This window comes from Musca domestica, unplaced genomic scaffold, assembly GCF_030504385.1.
Source record: "Musca domestica strain aabys unplaced genomic scaffold, Musca_domestica.polishedcontigs.V.1.1 17, whole genome shotgun sequence".
NCBI classification, from domain to species: domain Eukaryota; kingdom Metazoa; phylum Arthropoda; class Insecta; order Diptera; family Muscidae; genus Musca; species Musca domestica.
In genome coordinates, this window is record NW_026712230.1 from 9,416,598 (window position 1) to 9,436,881 (window position 20,284).

The 20,284-nt window shown below is 34.9% G+C and overlaps 1 protein-coding gene across 1 annotated transcript in view; it reads left to right on the forward strand.

Annotated features, from left to right (window-relative positions):
• LOC131801626 (rhythmically expressed gene 5 protein-like) overlaps nt 1-16,402 on the forward strand; it is a 35,952-nt gene extending 19,550 nt beyond the window's left edge. The window contains exons 2-3 of the mRNA XM_059120468.1: nt 12,375-12,564; nt 15,684-16,402. Coding sequence (XP_058976451.1) covers nt 12,375-12,564; nt 15,684-16,297 — 804 coding nt within the window. The 3' untranslated portion in view covers nt 16,298-16,402. The remainder of the gene's footprint in view (nt 1-12,374; nt 12,565-15,683) is intronic.
• The last annotated feature ends 3,882 nt before the right edge of the window (nt 16,403-20,284 follow it).

A 20,284-nucleotide genomic window follows, 5' to 3' on the forward strand; every position in this document is an offset into this window, starting at 1 on the left:
ATTTATCTGATGCCACGGTCGGTTAATACGAGCGAAGAGCAACCATCGGTCGTTATGGCGCCCCACTCCATCACCATGGCTGGCGCTTGAGTTCTGGTGGCCAACCGAAGGTGCACATTTTCAGCTGAGCTCTTTGGCAAGTAAACACGATCATTTTGTTTTGTTTACAAACTGCTGAACAACGAATATTTTCTCATCGGAGAAAACCAAACTCGGCAGTTCACAACTTTCGGCCACTCTTTAGTTCTTTTGAGTCTATTTTCTTTCTGTTGCGGTGTAAGTTCTTGCATTTTTGAAATTTCAGTGGCTCATTTTTGCCATATGTTCAGCTCACGATCCATTTTTCGGCCACTGCGACGCGAGTTTCGATTAAGTCGCTTTTCGAACGATTTCAGCTGTTGTTGCTGTTGCTTCTCCCGTCCTCTTCCTTGACGTCGGGCTACGCTACCAGTGTCACGGTAACGAGCGATGCTACGAGACACAGAAGATTTATTCGCATTTAAATGCTGAAGTGCTCTAACGATAGCCACTTGTGGTTTTCCAGTCAAATATAAAGAAATCATACTATCAGGCTTGAGTTCCATCACAATTTCTGTCTGGATAATTGTCACCAAAATGCTTTTGTACGCTTGTAAACAACATAATGAGATCAATCAATCAGATCAACTGTGTGTTTCTTTTTCCTTTACCTATACCACATAGTTATTTCAATCACAATAAATATTTTGACAACTAATCGAATGATCAGCTGTTTCAAAGGGAGCATCCATGGTAGAATAATATACTCAGCTGCTGGGACAATAAACTGTCAAACCAATTTTGGAATTGGAAATGTTGAATGAAAAATTATTTCAATTTGTAAAAATTGTTGAAAAACGCGTATTATAATAACCTCCGAATGACGTCGTATGAGAAAACATATAAAAATCTAATTATATTTGAAAAGACATTTAAAATATTTTGACATATCAATGTTCCCAAGCGTTGATGCATTTACCTGTATTTTTCTACCATGGGAGCATCTATTTATTGCCATTAACTGTCAAAATACGTATTGTAACTGAAAATACAAAAATGTAAACAAATGCTCATGATATTTGGTATTTTTTAGGATTTTGTCACAGTTTCCACAGGAAGTATTTGTACATGCATGTGTCAAAGTATTTTGACTTTTTTCAATATTTGTGTTTTATGATATAATATACTACTTTGTTTGTAAACATTTGCGAAAAAGGCAATAAAGATTAAAAAGCTTTGTTTACCCGAGTATAAATAATAAAATTTGGCGCCTAGTGTAATTTTTTAAAGGCGCTCCTTCGGAAAAAAGCAATCACAAAAATATTGACGTATTGAATGACAGCATGTGAAATTATTCAAATTCATTGATGACTTTTATATGGTCATCAACATATATGGCTGTAATAAAAAATGGATTGACGTAAATCAAAATAATCATGACAGCCCAAGTCGGGTGACTTCATCACCATCTTCCATACTACTTATACCTCCAACATCAATGGAATTTCTAAGAAAATAATTTTCATTGAAAAATGGCAACGTAAAATGGTTTTGCATGGCGAAATGATGAATTAATCTACCGATAAGATCGTGTCATTAATATTTTCCTAAACAACGCATTTATTAACACTTAATTAGGCAAGCCACATATTTTTATTGCTGTTGTATTTTCCAAAACAAGAACCTGTTTCATCTTTTTCCAGAAAAAATCCAAAACATCAATGTTGAACTTATCTACATAACTTGATGGTTAAGTTACCTATGCTGATGAGATGGGGAGTTTTTTTCTCTCTCTCTTTCTACATTCTTTTGTAGAAAAATATTTACTCATCAGCTAGTAAGTAATTCGTTCATTCATCTGATAACATGTTTTATGTGTCTTGATCATAACCACGTTCTGACATTCCTTATTTTATTTATTACCCTCCCGCGTTTTTCTTGTTCTTTTTTGAAAATTCTTCTTTCAGTGATAAATGGCTGGAGAATCTTAACTTATCTTCAAAGTAGCTATGAATGTCTAGAGTGCTTTGGCAATAAATCGCTCTGTTTGCAATTAATGCTGGTAGTCAGTCACGCAAATTGAAGAAATGACGAGCGTATAAGACATTATTAAAAGCAGTAGCCGAAGTTGATGAACCATCATTGATAATGCATTCACAATAGCAAATGGCAATAAACATTAAGTCAGAGGAAATGCATCATCATTGGCTGCCATAAAAATGATATTAAAGATAGATATTAAATATATTATTTGTGTGAAAAAAAAAATATAAATACAGGGTGAGATGAAAAAACTGCAACCAACTTCAGACTGCTGTCATTTGTAAGCCACACGTCCGACAGCTGTTAAAATTATTCCAGTAACAGTTCATTATATTGTATACATGCGAAAAAAGGCATTTTGGTGAGAATTTTCCAGAAAAAAATTATTCGTGATGGAATTCAAGCGTGATAGTTTGATTTCTTTATTTTTGGCTGGAAAACCACAAGTGGCTATCGTTAGAGCTCTCCAGCATTTAAATGTGAATAAATCTTTTATATATCGTAACTTCGCTCGATTTCAAGGAAGTGGACGGAAGAAAACAGCAACATCAGTAGAAATGGTTCGAACAGTAAAGAAGCAACTTTATCGAAAACCGCGTCGCAGTGGCCGAAAAATGGCTCATGAGCTGAACATATCGCAATATTCCATTCGCCAAATATTGAAACATGAGCTCGGGGTTAAGCCATTGAAATTCCAAAAAGTGCAAGAACTTACACCACAACGAAAGAAAATAGACTCAAAAGAGCTAAAGAGTTGCTTCGCTTGGCCGAAAGTGATAAACTGCCGAATTTGGTATTCTCCGATGAGAAAACATTCGTTGTCCGGCAGTTTGTAAACAAACAAAATTATCGTGTTTACTTGCCAAAGAGGTCAGCTGAAAATATGAACCTTCAGTTAGCCACCAGAACTCAGGCGCCGGCCATGGTGATGATGCCGGCCGCCATAACAGCCGATGGTCGCTCTCCGCTCGTATTAAACGACCGTGGCATCGGAATAATTGAAAATATTCTGAAGGGGTGTATTAAAGCCTTGGGCCCGCAAACATTTTGGCCGCAGTCCTTGGCCAACAAAATCTCGGGATTCCAATCCGTTGGACTATTGTTTCTGATGTATTTTGAAAAGCAAGGTTGGTACTAAAAATACTAAAGTGTCGATCACCTGAAGCAAGCGCTTCCCTGGGAATGGTCCAAAATATCGCAGAGCAACACTCGGGCAGTGTGTGACGGTTTCATTGGCCGTTTGAAGGTCATAATTCGTGCCAAAGGTGACCAATTCGAACAAATCTGAACTTAAACTAAAATTTGATGCTACATCCGACATTTTTTGAATTCATTCAAAAAAATAAAAAAAATTAAAAATTATGGAATTTGACTTTGTTGCAGTTTTTTATCTCACCCTGTATTCTTGATCAGCATAAAATTCTATGTGGGCTTGCGATGTCCATCCGTCTATCCGTCTGTGGAAATCACTCCAGCTTCCGAACAAATTAAAGTAGATCGATAATGTATTATCGATGTATATTGTATCTGCAGGACTTTTGGTATTGAAAATGGACCATGCAGGTCCATGTTTTATTATAGCCCGTCTAAATGGTACCTCCCGATATTCGGTATTTTAATGATTTTAGCGACATTATTCACCGGAACTGTTTAAAATTTGGTATTTGAAGTTCGTAATGGATACTACAACCTAAGACAGAAAATTGTCTGTGCAGGTCCACGTCTTCGTATAGCCCCCATATAACGGTACCTCCCGATATTCGGTATTTTAATGATTTTAGCGACATTATTCACCGGAATTGTTTGAAATTTGGTATTTGAAGTTCGTAATGGATTCTACAGCCTATGACAGAAAATTGTCCGTGCGGGCCCACGCCTTCGCATATAACGGCATCCCTCGATATTCGGTATTTTGTTGACTTTAGCGAGATTATTCATCGGCCTAAGCCAGAAAATTCTCTGTGCCTAAATTCGGTATTTTGATCATGTTTTGAACTACACTATTCACCGATGTTTTTTGTCAAGTTTTGCATTTGAATGTTGTGATGGCTTATGACAAAAGTTGCCTATGCAGGTCCACGTCGTCGTATAGACCCTAATATAAAGGCTACATTCGGTATTTTTAAGATTTTAACGAATTTTAAGGATTTTTTTTTTTTTGAAAATTAAAAAATTCTTTCCAAACTTTCAGCTTTTTTTACTTGTTTTAATGTTTGACAGTACTTTTTGAAAGACGAATTTCTAAGTATTAGTGGAACTGAACAGAAATTGAACAAGTCAACCCAGCTGATTTGCTTTTTTATGAAAAAGATCAGCCTATTACTCATGGTACAATAAAAAGGTAACGTATAGCTCCCAGCTGATAACAATTTTTATCTACTTCTGCCAATTTTGTGTATGTATTTGTTGTTTTGAAGAATGAAAACAAAATATTTTTAAAATCAATGATTGGAAGAAAATCAAATTGCGGGGAGCGTATCAATAATATTAACCAGATTTGTCATGTAATTGAAAGATTGAACACTTAGGATCATATTTTTGAGAGAATATCCAGAATTTCATTCATCTTTGGTGTTATTTGACTCATTTTAGAAATTAACAAGAAATATCAAATAAATGAAAACAACTTGTTGGATATAATTTTGAATAATTCTGACACGAAGCGGGCTTAGTCTCAAAGCTGTATTTCTGTAGTTTTACGAAGCTGTTCTACCTCCTTATTATACCATGCTATTACTTATGACAGAAAAGCTATCTTCTTATGTACCTCCATCTGTTAAAAATATTTAAATCTTTCGTTTTTCTCTTTGCATTTAAAATCCTTTGAAAATATTTCTTATAAATCCACTTTTCTGGCACTTATAGGTCGTTAAGAATATTCTTTAATATCCCAAAACAATGGTCCATAGAGAATATTTTGAAAAATAATAAGAAGAATATTAAAAAAACTATGTGACCAATTTGACAGACCTTCATAAATGTAATTTTACACTCCACAATGGGTTAACAACACGATTATTATTTCCATAAGGTATTTATTTGTTTTACAGAAATAAATACCCATGACTGATTTAAGGTGACACGGATTACGGTACCTCTTCGGAATAGAAATGTAAATGACATAGCCGACAAACATTCGGGGGACGTTCCAATATAGTTGTTCATTGCAATCAGACGAGTGCGGCAAAAAGAGCCAAATTCGTATAGTGAATAGTCCAGCTAACGTTAAAAATGAATTAAAATTTTTTTGTCAACTCAAAGTACGTGACAAATTTAACAATATTCAGACAATTCGGCGCATTGTTTTAAAAAAAAATGATTATATTGGAATTGTTTTTTTTTTATTCCAATAGAGGTGAAGTATAGCAAAATAAAACCCCCGCATAAATTATTGCACAATATTTTAGTTTAGGTTCTTGTTTTTCGCCTCAAGAAGCTAACAAACAAATTATTGACGTTATTTCGGTAAACAAACAAAAAATATTATTAAATTGTCTAGCTCACACACAAAACAAAAAAGAAGTTTTTGAATGAATTCCAAAAAAAAAAGAGAAGAAGAAGAAAAAATAGCCACTCGAGTTTTATTATTGATTTATTGAGAATTATAAGCGATTTGCCATTTCAACAAAAACAAGTGAATTGGAAGAACCATAATGATGATGATGATCTCAACGTATCAGTGTGAAAGGCTTGATAAAAATCTTTTGTTGTCTGTTATATAATTATTTGATTGAAGCCAAAATCAAAGCAAGTGACGCGTTGACAGCTCTTGATTAAACGCGTGTTGGGGGGTTCTAAGTTGTTTGGGAATTTTGAAGTTGGCGTGAATTAGTTTGGTTTTTTTTTAAATTTTTCAAAACAGTAGGAAGCAATTTGAAATTTTTTGTTTGTACATTTAAATTTCAGCGGAGTTGTGTTCTAGATGATTGAATCAGCGCTGTGATTGAAACCCCTTACCCCAATTGCAAGAGATATTTTGTATTTTATCAAGTGAACTTTTGCGTTTTACGGGTGCGTATCTGTACAAAAGTCTGTACCAAATTCAAAATTGCCCTTTTCCATTTAGGTCGCCTTAACAGCCTTACTTCAGACTCTTTAAGATAATCTATAAACTATGGATCAGATAGGTCAAAATTTTTTGTTTTTCTTCGATATGGAAATTAAAGGAACATAGAACTTAGTATAAGGTAGTAGAATACCGGTATTCACATCGACGCAGCTGCTGGCACATTGAACTGTCAAACCAATTTTGGAATTGAAAATTTTGAATGAAAAATTATTAAAACTTGTAAAAATTGCTTAAAAATTCATATCTTACATAACACATAAAAATGTACTCATTTTTGAGAAATCGGTAAAAAGTTGTGACATATTAATGTTCGCAAGCGTTTTGCATCTACCTATATTATTCTACCATGCATATCTGTCAAGGAAGAACAACAAGGCGAGAGGGCAAGAGATAAAAGTGAAACAAACAACTCACCAATCGTTGGTGAGCCAGTTCGGAGGGGGACTTAAATGTAAACGAGAGCGAGAGAGAGAGAGAGAGTGCACACATGTCGCTATATCCCAGAGCTGGCCAAATTATTGGTGAGTTTTTCTTTAACATCTGCTCTCTCGAACATTAAAAAAAAGACAAGTAAAAAAGCTGTAAGTTCGGCCGGGCCCTCCGCCATTTGAAACGATTTTGGCAATTTCCAAAAAAATAAAATCCCTTTAAAATTCTGTTAAAATCTTAACAATACCGAATGTAGCTGTTATATTAAGGGCTATACGACTAAGCCATTACAATATTAAAATGCAAAACTTGAAAAAAAAAATCGGTGAATTATGTAGCTAAAATCATCAAAACGCCGAATATAAGGGGGTATACCGAATAATATTTGGGGGTATACCAAAACGTGGACCTATACTGACAATTTTCTGTCTTAGGCTTTAGTATCCATTACGAACTTTAAATACCAAATTTGAAACGATTCGAGTGCATAAGGTGCTAAAATCGTCAAAATACCAAATATCGGGAGGTGGCGTCATATGGGGGCTATATGAAGACGAGGACCTGCACGGACAATTTTCTGTCATAGGCTGTAGCATCCGATGCGAACTTCAAATACCAAATTTAAGATAATTCCGGTGAATAATGTCACTAAAATCATCAAAGTACCGAATATCCGGAGGTACCGTTATATGGGGGCTGTACGAAGACGTGGACCTACTTGGCCCATTTTCAATAACAAAAGTCCTGCAGACATAATATACATTTGAGTAAAATGTTATCAATCTATTTCATTTCGTTCGGAAGCTAGAGTGATTTCCACAGACGGACTATTTCCATATTTAGACTATATCGTCTACTTCCTATACTTTATATGAGATATGTGAAATAGTCTAAATAGAATCGGATGTTAATTTCTCGTTTTATGGGCTTCATGTATATTTAAAATTGTGATCCTTTGTGGGGGAGGTACCACAAGGAGTAGACGGACATATTCCATATTTACACTAGACATCGGGTTAATAAAAATATTGTGATGTGAGTAATTTGAAGACAATCGGACTCTTAGATCAAATTTTATAAAAGTTAAAATTATTCAAAATGTTGAACCTTTGTTGGGGAGATCGTCCTTTAAGATTCCCTTAAGATCGTCCCTCAAGATTCCCTTAAAGTCTACTGTAGAGACTTCCTTGTCGTATATTAGTACTAACTTCAGATCGTCTTTGACGTCAAAACGAAAGACTTAAGACACAAACCCCAAATAACAACAAGAATCGCTGCCCCTCAAAACACACAAACAACACACCTTAAAGCAAAACGCAATTATTAGCCAAAATCCAAATCATGAAATATTTTCAAAAAATAATGATAATGATAACAATAACAATAAAAAGCAACAACTCGTGCCTGTTATTATTAATCCGTCCATAATTATGCAAATTAAAATAGCCGCCGTTACTGTCACAACCCCTATACCTGTTAACAACGCAAATAATTCTTGAGAAAAATCTATAGCATCTTCCGAAAACGACTGAATATTTCTATGGAATTCTTTTGCTTCCTTTCCTACGTCGCCGACGTATAACCGCAAAAATGGTCTCTTATGTGTGCAAAATTTTGTAGATATTCGAGAGTGTTAAACAAAATAAAATTAAACTGGTTTTATATTTGAAAATTTGCTTTGGCTAAATCGATGTGTCACACAAGTGATATTTTTCTTGTCGAATTCGAATGATAGATACAAATATTTGCTCTGTCTACTAGTCTTGCAATTTTCTTCGATATCATAAAGGGAAAATCGGTTATGGTAATAAAAACTTTTACATTCTTGCAGTTCTGGAACAGAGAAATTATAAGCTGCGTGTAGTTAGAAGACCTTCTATGGGTTTTGTCAATGGAAAGATTAAATAAAAGTAGTAGCCAAAAAGACTTCTAAAGCTCTAAAGAGAATATTTGGCTGGCTTAAGTCATCGGCTGGCTTCTTCGTAGATTAACAAAAGAGTTTTAGGTTGAGTTAGTTCGATTTTGGCCCTAGGCTCCTTTGTTCATTTCCGAAGAAGCCAGCCGATGACTTATGCCAGCCAAATAAGCGCTTTATGTATTTCCAGCTTAAAACAGAATAGGCCTTATTACATCGGTCGGATCTTACTTACATCAGAATAGTCCTGAACATCCCTCAAAATACATTTTTGAAACGGATTGCTTCAAAAATATTTGAAGCCCCTTAACAGACAAGAAGACCTCCCACAGCATCTCAATTCCAAGAAATGCGTTACTTTTTTTTATTTATTATACCCTCCAGCATTTAACTTTGTCATTCCGTCTGTAACTCCTCGAAATATTCATTATAGACCTTAAAAAGTATATATATATTCTGGATCAGCGTGAAATTCTAAGACGATCTAGCGATGTCCGCCTGTCTGTCTGTCTGTCCGTCTGTCTGGTGAATCACGCTATCTTTCGAACGAATTGAGACAAAAGGCTAAAATTTTGCATACATGCATAGTTTACCAGTAGGCAGGTTATGTTCGTAATTGGGTCATGTCGGTCCACGTTTTCGTTTAGCCCCCATATAATGGTACCTCCCGATATTCGGTATTTTCATGATTTCAGCAACATTATTCACCGGAATCGTTTGAAATTTTGTATTGGAAGATCCTAATCGGTACCTATGGCAAAAAAATTCGAATGCAGTTTCACGTCTTCGTATAGCCCCATATAACGGTACCTCCCGATAGTCGGTATTTTCATAATTTATGCGACATTATTTACAGGAATTATTTCAAATTTCGTATTTGAAGTTCGTAATGGATACTACATCCTATGACAAAAATTTTTGTATGCAGGCCCAAGTCTTCGTATAGCCCCCATAATACGTTACCTCCCGATACTCGGTATTTTGAAGATTTCAGCAACATTATTCACCGAAAACGTTTCAAATTTCGTATTAGAAGTTCACGTCTTTGAATAGTCCCCACATACGGTTTTCATTTAAGTGGTAGTTTTCGGGATTTTTTTTTTTTTGAAAAATTTCAAGTTCCTTCTACATGGTGAAGGGTATTAAAGTTCTACTTGTTTATATCAACATTTTGGGTTTCAAAGTTACCGATTTCTGTCGGCAACTCCCAAAATGAGTTAGAGAATCCCACCACAGAATAATCCTGAACATCCTTCAAAATAAATTTTCAAAAAGAACTGCTTCAAAAATATTTAAAGTCCCTTAACAGGCAAGAAGATCCCCCACAGCATCTCAATTCCAAAGAATGCCTTGCTTTTCTTATTTATTTTATTTTTTACAAAATTCACCCCGTCGAGGCTTCAGTTCATTAATTATCTTTTAGCGTTTGCACACTTCATTTGCAAAATTTACAGCGAAAGCGCTATGTCACCGCAGACACTTGACCCCCACCCATCCAGAATGTTTGCATTATCAGTTAACAACTATAAAATTAATGTGCTAAAATAAACAAAAACAAAAAGAAAATGAATCATTTTTGAGATTTTTATTTATTTTTTCATCATATTTTTTTTAATAATGCCAAGGTTTAGTTATACTGTGGAATTTCGAAAAAAGGTGTGTGTTTAACAGGCACCCATCTCCTTGCGCATCATGTTTAATCGTAACGATGATCAATGAGAAAATATTTACAACAACAAATGATGATGACATTCAGAAGATTTTTTTTTGTTTTTGAAATGACATTGTACAAAATAAAAATGACACAAAGACATACTGTTTAGGGAGGTGTTTAAAAATTAATAATATTTTCGCAAATATATTCTGTAATTATTTTTTTTAATTTACCTACAACAGAAAGTATAATAAAACAAGTAAAAAGCAGTTAGTTCGACCATTTGGAACGAATTTAGACAATTTAAAAAAAATAAAATTCGTTAAAAATGTTGCTTAAAATTTTAAAAACCCAAATATAGCCATTATATCAGGTGCTATACGAAGATCTTCGTAGGCAACTTTTGTCATAAGCTATTACAATATTTAAATACGAAACTTGAAAAAATCCGGTAAATAATGTAGCTAAAATCATCAAAAACCGAATATAGGTTCCGTATAGGTACCGAGGTACCGTCCTATCGGGGCTATGTGAGGACCTGAACCTGCATAGACAATTTTCTGTCACAGGCTGTAGTACCTACAGGGTGAGATTACAAAAATACTTCTGTCATTTCTAAGCCACTCGTCCGACAGCTGTTAAAATTATTCCAGTGGCAGCTCATTATATTTTTTACAAAAGCATGTTGGTGAGAATTTTCCCAAAAAAAGTTATTCGTGATGGAATTCCAGCGTGATAGTGTGATTTCTTTATATTTGGCTGGAAAACCACAGGTGGCTATCGTTAGAGCACTCCAGCATTTAAATGTGAATAAAACTTTTGTGCCTCGTACCATCGCTCGTTACCGTGATACTGGTAGCGTAGCCCGACATCAAGGAAGTGGACGGAAGAAAGCAGCAACATCAGAACAAATGGTTCGAATAGCAAAGAAGTGACTTGATCGAAATTAGCATCGCAGTGGCCGAAAATGGCTCGTGAGCTGAATTCGGCAAATATAAAAAAATGAGCTCGGGATAAAGCCATTGAAATTCCAAATGTGCAAGAACTTACACCGCAACAGGAAGAAAATAGACTCAAAAGAGCTAAAGAGTTGCTTCGCTTGGCCGAAAATGGTTTGGTGGTCTCCGATGATCGTGTTTATTTGCCAAAAGGGTCAGCTGAAAATATGTACCTTCAGTTGGCCACCTGAATTCAAGCGCCAGCGATGGTGATGGTGTTGGCCGCCATAACAGCCGATGGTCGCTCTCCGCTCGTATTAGTCGGCCGTGGCATTAGAATAAATGCCGAATATTATTGCGGAAATATTCTGGAGGTTGTATTAAAACATTTTGGCCGCAGACCTTGGACATTCCAACAGGACTCAGCACCATCCTTCATTTCCAGCGCACAATGGCCACCAAAATCTCCGGATACCAATCCGTTGGACTATTGTGTCTGGAGTATTTTGGAAAGCAAGGTTGGCACTACAAAATACCAAAGTGGCGATCACTTCAAGCAAGCGCTTCGCCGGGAATGGGCCAAAACAACGCAGAACAACATTCGGGCAGAGTGTGACGGTTTTATTGGCCGTTTGATGGCCATAATTCGTGTCAAAGTTGACCAATTCGGATTTTAAAAATATTATTCTACAAATATATTTTATTTACTAAAATACGATACCTCTAACCATTGGCCCCACGGGTTTTCCTCAATTTGTTATTCGTAAACTCATGGCTGGTAATAAAATAAAATGCGAAAAAAATAAACATAAATAATGTGGCAGAACCATCAACACATTGACAGCTAATAAATTATGAATAATTTCTGTGTAAATGTAAACGAAAGCCTTTAAACAAATTATGTACATGCTATAAATTTATAATTGTTGCAATAAAAGTATTTTTTCTTTTCTTTTTTTGCTGATTCTGATTTTTATTGGCTCTTTGTAAGAAAACGAAATAAAGAACAGATCCTTATATTTTCGAAACTTCCCTTTCTTTGTGCGGCAATTTGTACATCACTCTCGATTTTATGCGAGTGTTTGTATCTGTTGCCAACTTATATAACATTTATTTGCCTCAACATTCCGCATACAAATTACCACAAAATAAATTCTGCCCAACAAACAAAAATCCAATCATAAAAAGTGAATCACAAAGAATATCCGTCCACATTTTGGTTTTGCCAAATTTCTTAATTTCAAATTTCCAGCACATTTTTTTTCTCAAAATAATTTTTTGTTTATTTATTTGTTTTTTTTATTTTAGATGTCTTATTTGTATTCCCATTTTGCCCAATTGGTGAGCGTGCACTGTAAAACAACAGCAGCAACGTCAAACACACCGGTCAATCAATGCAAACATGATTTGTTGAATTATGGCTATGAGAAATTGCAAACGTTTGCGGATAACCAACTGGAGGCAATGGATCCCTATCAACGGAATTCGGAAAATTTAAGTAAGTATATTTTTACAATTATTAATATAAGTTGTTATTATGATGGAAAACTTAAAAAGCTTAAGCAGGGCTGCAGCCCTTCATTAGTCATTTACATAGCGGCGAATGACGCCCTCGTTTAAAACTTTTTTCTACAATAAAATTGGCCGAGTAAAAAATAGTGTGAAGAAATTAAAATTTATTTCCGATCAAATATTTTACGATTGCCATCACGCATTTCCAGTCGAATTGGCATTAAATTATTTACAGAAAATTTTCAACGTAATGGTGTAAGCATGATACAATAAGGAGGTAGAACAGTTTCGTAAATACAGCCCTCAGGCCATGTCCGAATTATTTAATTATTCAGAATTATTCAAAATTACATCCAACAAGTTGTTTTTATTTATTTAGTATTTTTTTTTTGTTTATTTCTAAAATGAGTCAAATAGCGCGAAAGATGAATGAAAAGCTTGGATGTTATCTCAAAAATATGACACTTAGGTATTCAATCTTTCAATTCCAATGCAGATCTGGTTAATATTATTAATGCTCGCCCCGCAATTTAAGTTTCTTTCAATCATTGATTTTGAAAATGTTTTGTTTTTATTTTTCAAAACAACAAATACGTACACAAAATTGGCAGATGTCAGGCACACTTAAAAAAAAAAATTGTAATCAGCTGAAAGCTCTACCTGAACCTTTAAGGTGCAAGTACATAAAAAGCTTGAAGTCATGGCTTGGCATATTAATATCAAATTATAACGGGAAACGAAGGCAGGATTTTAGTGCGGCTCTGTAATCCCATTATGAAATGTGAAGATTTTGACATCACTTTTCAGCTGATTTTCTGGGGTTAAGATCTAAAAGCACAACTTTTACAAAAAAACGTAATTCATGGACTACACAAGAACTAACAGCATTGAGGAAATTTCCTTAAAATTAAGCATAAAAATCTCAATTTTTATATGTTTGGTCTTAAAAAATATAAATAAAACAAGAAAAAAAGCAGCTAAGTTCGGCCGGGCCAATTTTTTTTATACCCTCCACCATGCGAAAGGAACTTGATTTAAAAAAAATCCGTTCAAATGAAAACCTTTATATGGGGCTATACGAATACGTTGTGCTGGATAAGTAATTTTTTTGTCATTGGCTGTAATAGTACGATTCCGAACTTCAAATACAATATTCGAAACAATTCCGGTGAAAAATGTCATACGAAATTTGACGCAATTCCGGTGAATAATGTCTTGGATAGCGATATATGATTGCTATACTAAAACGTAGACCTATATAGACAATTCTCTTCGAGGGAGTAAAGTACTCAGAGAGAACTCCTAGTGTGGATTTTCAGACTATTACATTGAAAAATGTGACTAAAATCATCAAAATACCGAATGTCGGGAGGTGGGATATACGATATCGTGGACCTGGATAGACAATTCTCTTTCAGGGGGTAAAGTACTCCTTGTGTGGATTTTAAGACTATTCCATTGAAAAATCTGGCTAAAATCACCAAAATACCCAATATGGGGGGCACCATTGTATGGGAGCTATACGATATCGTGGACCTATATAGACAATTCTCTTTCAGGCGGTGAAATATTCGCAGAGAATAGAACTTTAGATAGTTTCATTAAAAATGTGGCTAAAATCAAAATACCGAATATCGGGATATCGGGAACGATATCGTGGACCTATATAGACAATTCTTTTTCAGGGGGTAAAGTAGTTAAGAAGAACTCCTTGTGTAGAATTTCAGACAATTCGATTGAAATATGTGACTAAAATAATCAAAATACCGAATATCGGTGGTACTGTTATATGAGGGCCACACGATATCGTGGACCGATATAACCCATCTTCGAACTTGACCTGCCTGCAAACAAAATACAGATCGGTGCAAAATTTTAGCTTTCTACATTTATTCGTTTTGACTCTAGCGTGATTACAACAGACGGTCAGACTAAATCGTCTTAGAATTTTACGCTGATCAAGATATATATTCTTGATCTTTGGTGGATCTAAAATTATTATTTCGGAATGACGAACTTAACCATACATAGTATGTAGGGTATAAAATATGGAAATATAGCGGTTTTTATGTGCCTAGGAACTAGCCGAAAATAAGGGATTAATTATTATTTTTGTAAAATATACCGTCTCGTCATACGAAAATATTTTAGGAAAGAAAATATTTTTTATATGAAAAATGACAAGGTTGATTTCGTTGAAACACGGTTGCCATATTCGATTAACAAATGAGTCTACCTCTCTCATTTTGCCATGGTTAAACCCAAATTCAGGTAGATGCATCAACGCTTGGGAACATTGTCATATGTCAAAATTGTTCAAATGATTTTTTTCGTAATCGGAGCTTGTTATGATATGCATTTTTTCAAAAATTTCTACAAATTTCGTTAATTTTTTATTCAAAATCTTCATTTCCGAAATTGGTTTGACATTTCATGGTCCTAGCAGCTGTGTCGATGGGACTACCTGTATTCTTCTACAATGGTTAATCCATTGACTTTAATAACCCCATGGTACACTAAAATCAAGGTATGGCACTGCTACCAATAGATTTTATTTTTTATTTTCTTGGGTTGCCACATCAACCATGGTAGAGGAATACATCAACGCTTGGGAAAATTGATACGTCAAAATTTTTAAAATGTTTTTTTTTGTTTTTAAATAACTAAATTTTTATAAGTTTACTTATACAACACCAATCTGAGTTTGTTATGACATTCAATTTTTTCCAAAATTTTTACAAATTTCCATAATTTGTCATTCAAAATCTTCATTTCCAAAATTGATTTGACAGTTCGGTTTACGAAGATTAGTCATTTGTATGATCGAAAAATACAGGTGTAAACATTAATGTATCAAAAATATTTAAAAAAGTCTGTAAAAGTAAACTGATTTTTAAATATTTTCTTATATGGTGCCGTTCAGAGGTTATCATAATAATACGTTTATACTTTCCAGATCCAATGGAACTACATTGTGTATACATCAAGTGCAATCGTTCTGTATGCACCAAATTCAGTGGATTTCATAAGATATTTTCACAACAATTTACTGACACACACCTGACACAATCTGAAATAATTGTTTTTCTTGTTCACGTTTTTCAGTTTGGACTTCAATTATGCGTGATCACCCCAGCTCCCAATTGATTACCACACGCAAACCGGCACTGGCCACACCTCCGGCAACAAGTATTATCATTCTTACCCATCAACAACCCAGTACTCCAAAATCCAATCCCATAGGTGCCACAACAACAACAACAGAAACACAATATCCACACAATCCCATGTTTGATAGCAGCGAACAAAAACACCAATATGCCATGGATATGGACATTGCCTATGGTTATCCCAGTATGGCCCATAATCCTCAGGTTGATGTCTTCGATGTGGGCAGTGTTCAGAAAACCTACCTAACTGGACCCTCTGTGGTGCGTGTCAAGCCCGATGGTACACCCGTCGAAGAGGACAAGAATAAACCAGTGGTCAAGGATGATGATTTGGAACACTATGTCAATACTGGACTCTTTGGAAGTGATAATACCAAGCCGGTGGCACACACACACACTCCCACAGCCACAACATCATCAAATGGAAAACATAGAAAAATTGCCACCATTAATGCCCTGAAACAACAATATTTGACGAATCTGGCAATACAGCAACAACAGCTATTGCCACCCTATGAACATTCCCGCAATCCACGTCAGGCATATTGAGGATAAGTTTTTCTTTTAATGCCACTAATTTGCAGGAACGTTTTTGGAAGACATTGAATAATTTCGAAAGTGTTTTACTTTTCAGTGCGGAAATGACGATCTTCCGATCATTTCATTAGCCTTAGCTTTATATATTTGTATTTATTTTTATATAAAAAAAAAACAAACAAACAAAAATAGTAATTTAAGTGCATTTTTTTCTCAGTGTGATTGTCAAAAACTAATAAGAGTGAATGTTGTACATTCCAGATTATCGATTTTTTTTATGTATGTGTAAATGTGTAGAGAACAATGAATGAATGAATGTGTCTCCGAAATCTCTTTCTTTCTTTCACATAAATATCCTTCTTTCAATATCTTCCTTCAATTTTAAGAACATTTTTTTTTATTTTATATGCATGCATACAACTCATGGAACGATTTACATACATTTTATATAAATAATATTTGTATTAATTATTTAATAGATATATTTTTGTAATGTGTCATTTATTTACTCGTCTATCCTCTGTTCTGTATCATTTATTTTATTTGTATTCTACGTTTTTTTTGGACATATATTATATATTTTTTAATTATTTATTGAGTGCTTTAGTTATAGGTTATATATAATTTTTGTAATATAAATTGACCAATAAAATAAAATTCAAAAAAAAATATATAGTTTAAATTTTTCTTATAGCATTAAAACATTTCTACATAGGGAGTTTTTGGAACTCTTTCAGGAACGATTGGACATTAGGTACCTTTTTATACCCTACACCACAAGGTGGTCAGGGTATTATGTATTTGTGCATTTGTTTGTAACAGGCAAAAGGAAAGGAGACTATGGCATAGAATCACATTCTGAGTCGATTTATGCATGTCCGTCCGTCCGCCTTACCGTCCGTCTGTCCATGTATTTTTGTAAACAAAGTACAGGTTGCATTTATTTTCCTCTCCAGATGAAATTTATCACAAATCATTTGTTTGACCCAAGGACGAACCCTGTTGAAATTGGAGGTAATCGGTCAAAATTTAGATATAGCTCCCATATATATCTTCGTCCGATTTGCCTTTTATTGTGCACCAAACGTGTAATATCAGTCCGAATAGTATGAAATTTTGCACATACAATCAGATTGGACCTGAAAATAAATATGCCAAATTTGATCGAAATCGGTTCAGATATAGCTATAGCTCCCATATATATTGTTCATCCGATTTGTTATTTTTGTCCTCCGCAGCCGTAATATGCACTCCGTAACAACAATGTTTGGGGAAATATATCAAATATAGCTCAGAAATACATTTGCCAAATTTTATCGAGATCGGTTAAGATTTGGATATAGCTCCCATATATAACTCTGTCCGATTTAACTTTTATTGTGCACCAAACGTCTAATATTTGCTCAAATGGTATGAAATTTGGCACTTACGACCGAATTGAGTCTAGAAGCTAGTATGTCAAATTTGGTGAAGATCGGTTCAGATATAGCTATAGCTCCCATATATACTGTTCATCCGATTTGTTATATTTGTTCCCCACAGCCGTAATATGCACTCTGTAACAACGATATTCAGGGAAATATATCAAACACAGCTCAGAAATATCTTTGCCAAATTTTGTCGAGATCAGTTCCGATTTGGATATTGCTCCCATATATATCTATATCTGATTTCAAATTAATTGTGCACCAAATGGGCAATACAAGTCCGAATTTAAAAGATACAAATGCTTCGGCATATTTAGTCCTTTGAACTTTAAATTATAATTATAATCATAGCGTGTATGATTGAATTCTGCCATAAAAACTTTTAATTGCAAAGTCGTGTAGCAAATTAGCAAAGTCGTGTAGGGTATCATAAAGTCGGCCCCGCCCGACTTTAAGACTTTCTTTACTGGTTTTCTTTGTATACCCTCCAGCTTGAACAGGATTAATTAACTTTATCATAGATGTTACACTAAATATTCGTCGTAGACCCCATAAATTATACAGGGTGAGATGAAAAAACTGCCACCAAATTCAGACTTCTGTCATTTCTAAGCCACTCCTCCGGCACCTGTTAAAATTATTCCAGTGACAGCTCATTATATTGTTTACAAGCGTACAAAAGCATTTTGGTGAGAATTTTCCAGAAAAAAAGTTATTCGTGATGGAATTCGGGCGTGATAGTGTGATTTCTTTATATTTGGCTGAAAAACCACAACTGGCTATCGTTAGAGCATTTCCATTTCGTCCAGCATTTAAATGTAAATACATCTTTTGTGTCTCGCACCATCGCTCGTAGCCGTGATACTGGTAGCGTATCCCAGCAGAAATGGTTCGAAAAGTTAGGAAGCGACTTGATCAAAACCCGCATCGCAGTGGCCGAAAAATGGCTCGTGAGCTGAAAATATCGCAATATTCCATTCGGCAAATATTGAAAAATGAGCTCGGAGTAAAGCCATTGAAATTCAAAAAAGTGCAAGAACTTACACCGCAACAGAAAGAAAATATGCTCAAAAAAGCTAAAGATTTGCTTCGCTTGGCCGAAAGTGGTGAACTTCCGAATTTGGTTTTCTCTGATGAGAAAACATTCGTTGCCCAGCAGTTTGTAAACAAGCAAAATGATCGTGTTTACTTTCCAAAGAGATCAGCTGAAAATGTGCACCTTCGCTTGGCCAACAGAACTCAAGCACCAGGCATGGTGTTGGTGTGGGCCGCCTAACAGCCCATGGTCGCTCTCCGCTCGTATTAATCGACCGTGGCATCAGAATAAATGCCGAATACTATTGCGAAAATATTCTGGAGGGTGTATTAAAGCCTTGGGCACGCAAACATTTTGGTCGCAGACCTTGGACATTACAACAGGACTCAGCACGCGCCACCTAAGCATGGTTACAAAATAAGGTTCCTTATTTCCAGCGCACAATGTCCACCAAAACCTCCGGACACCAATCCGTTGGACTATTGTGTCTGGAGTATTTTGGAAAGCAAGGTTGGCACTAAAAAATACCAAAGTGTCGATCACCTCAAACAAGCGCTTCGCCGGGAATGGGCCAAAATACCGCACAGCAACATTCGGGCAGCGTGTGACGGTTTCATTGGTAGTTTGAAGGCCATAATTCGTGTCAAAGGTGACCAATTCGAAAAAATCTAAACTTATTCTAAAATTTTATTCTATTTCCGACCTTTTTGGCTTTCATTCAATAAAATTTAAAAAAAAATTAAAAATTATGGCGTTTGAGTTTGTTGCAGTCTTTTTATCTCACCCTGTATATATTCATAACCAACATAACATTTTAAGTCGATTTAACAATGTCCGTCTATCTGTCAGTATTTCTGTTCGAATCACGATGCAGACCACATTATTTGATGTAGAGCTTCAAAATTTGGCACAAACAATTTGTATTGTGTGTTGGTGTGGAAAATGAGATATATCGGTCCACGTTTTGGTATAGCCGCCCATAACGGTACCTCCCGATACTTGGTATTTTGACGAGCTTATTGTTTTTTTTTTCATAATCTCCTATAAAAGTACAAATTGTATTAATAAATTTGTAATTCACTCTATTAAGTGTAACGCAAAGTAAGTAAAATGTATAGATTGTATCAGAATCGAATATGCTTGAGATAGAGGATAATGTAAACATATCATTATTTTTATAAAATATCTAGAAACTATTTTTGATTTTATATTTTCAAAGAACCTGACACTTACATAAGACAATTTGGTCTTCAATCCGACTTGTATTTTACTATCATATACATACTGGACAGATAGTCTTCCTTGCCGTCTAGAATTTTTCACAGCCAGTAAATACAGACAAAATTTTACACAGCAAAGAGCAATCAAGATTTTTATAAAAAATTTTGAATTGTCATTTATTCGTCAAATAAATAACGAATCATCTTAAAAGGCGTAATTTAAGTATTGGTATGCAGGTATTTTATGTGACATCTCGTGACAAATGTCATTTCTTTCCTGTGAATATTTTACTTTGAAATACATCGTAAATACCGC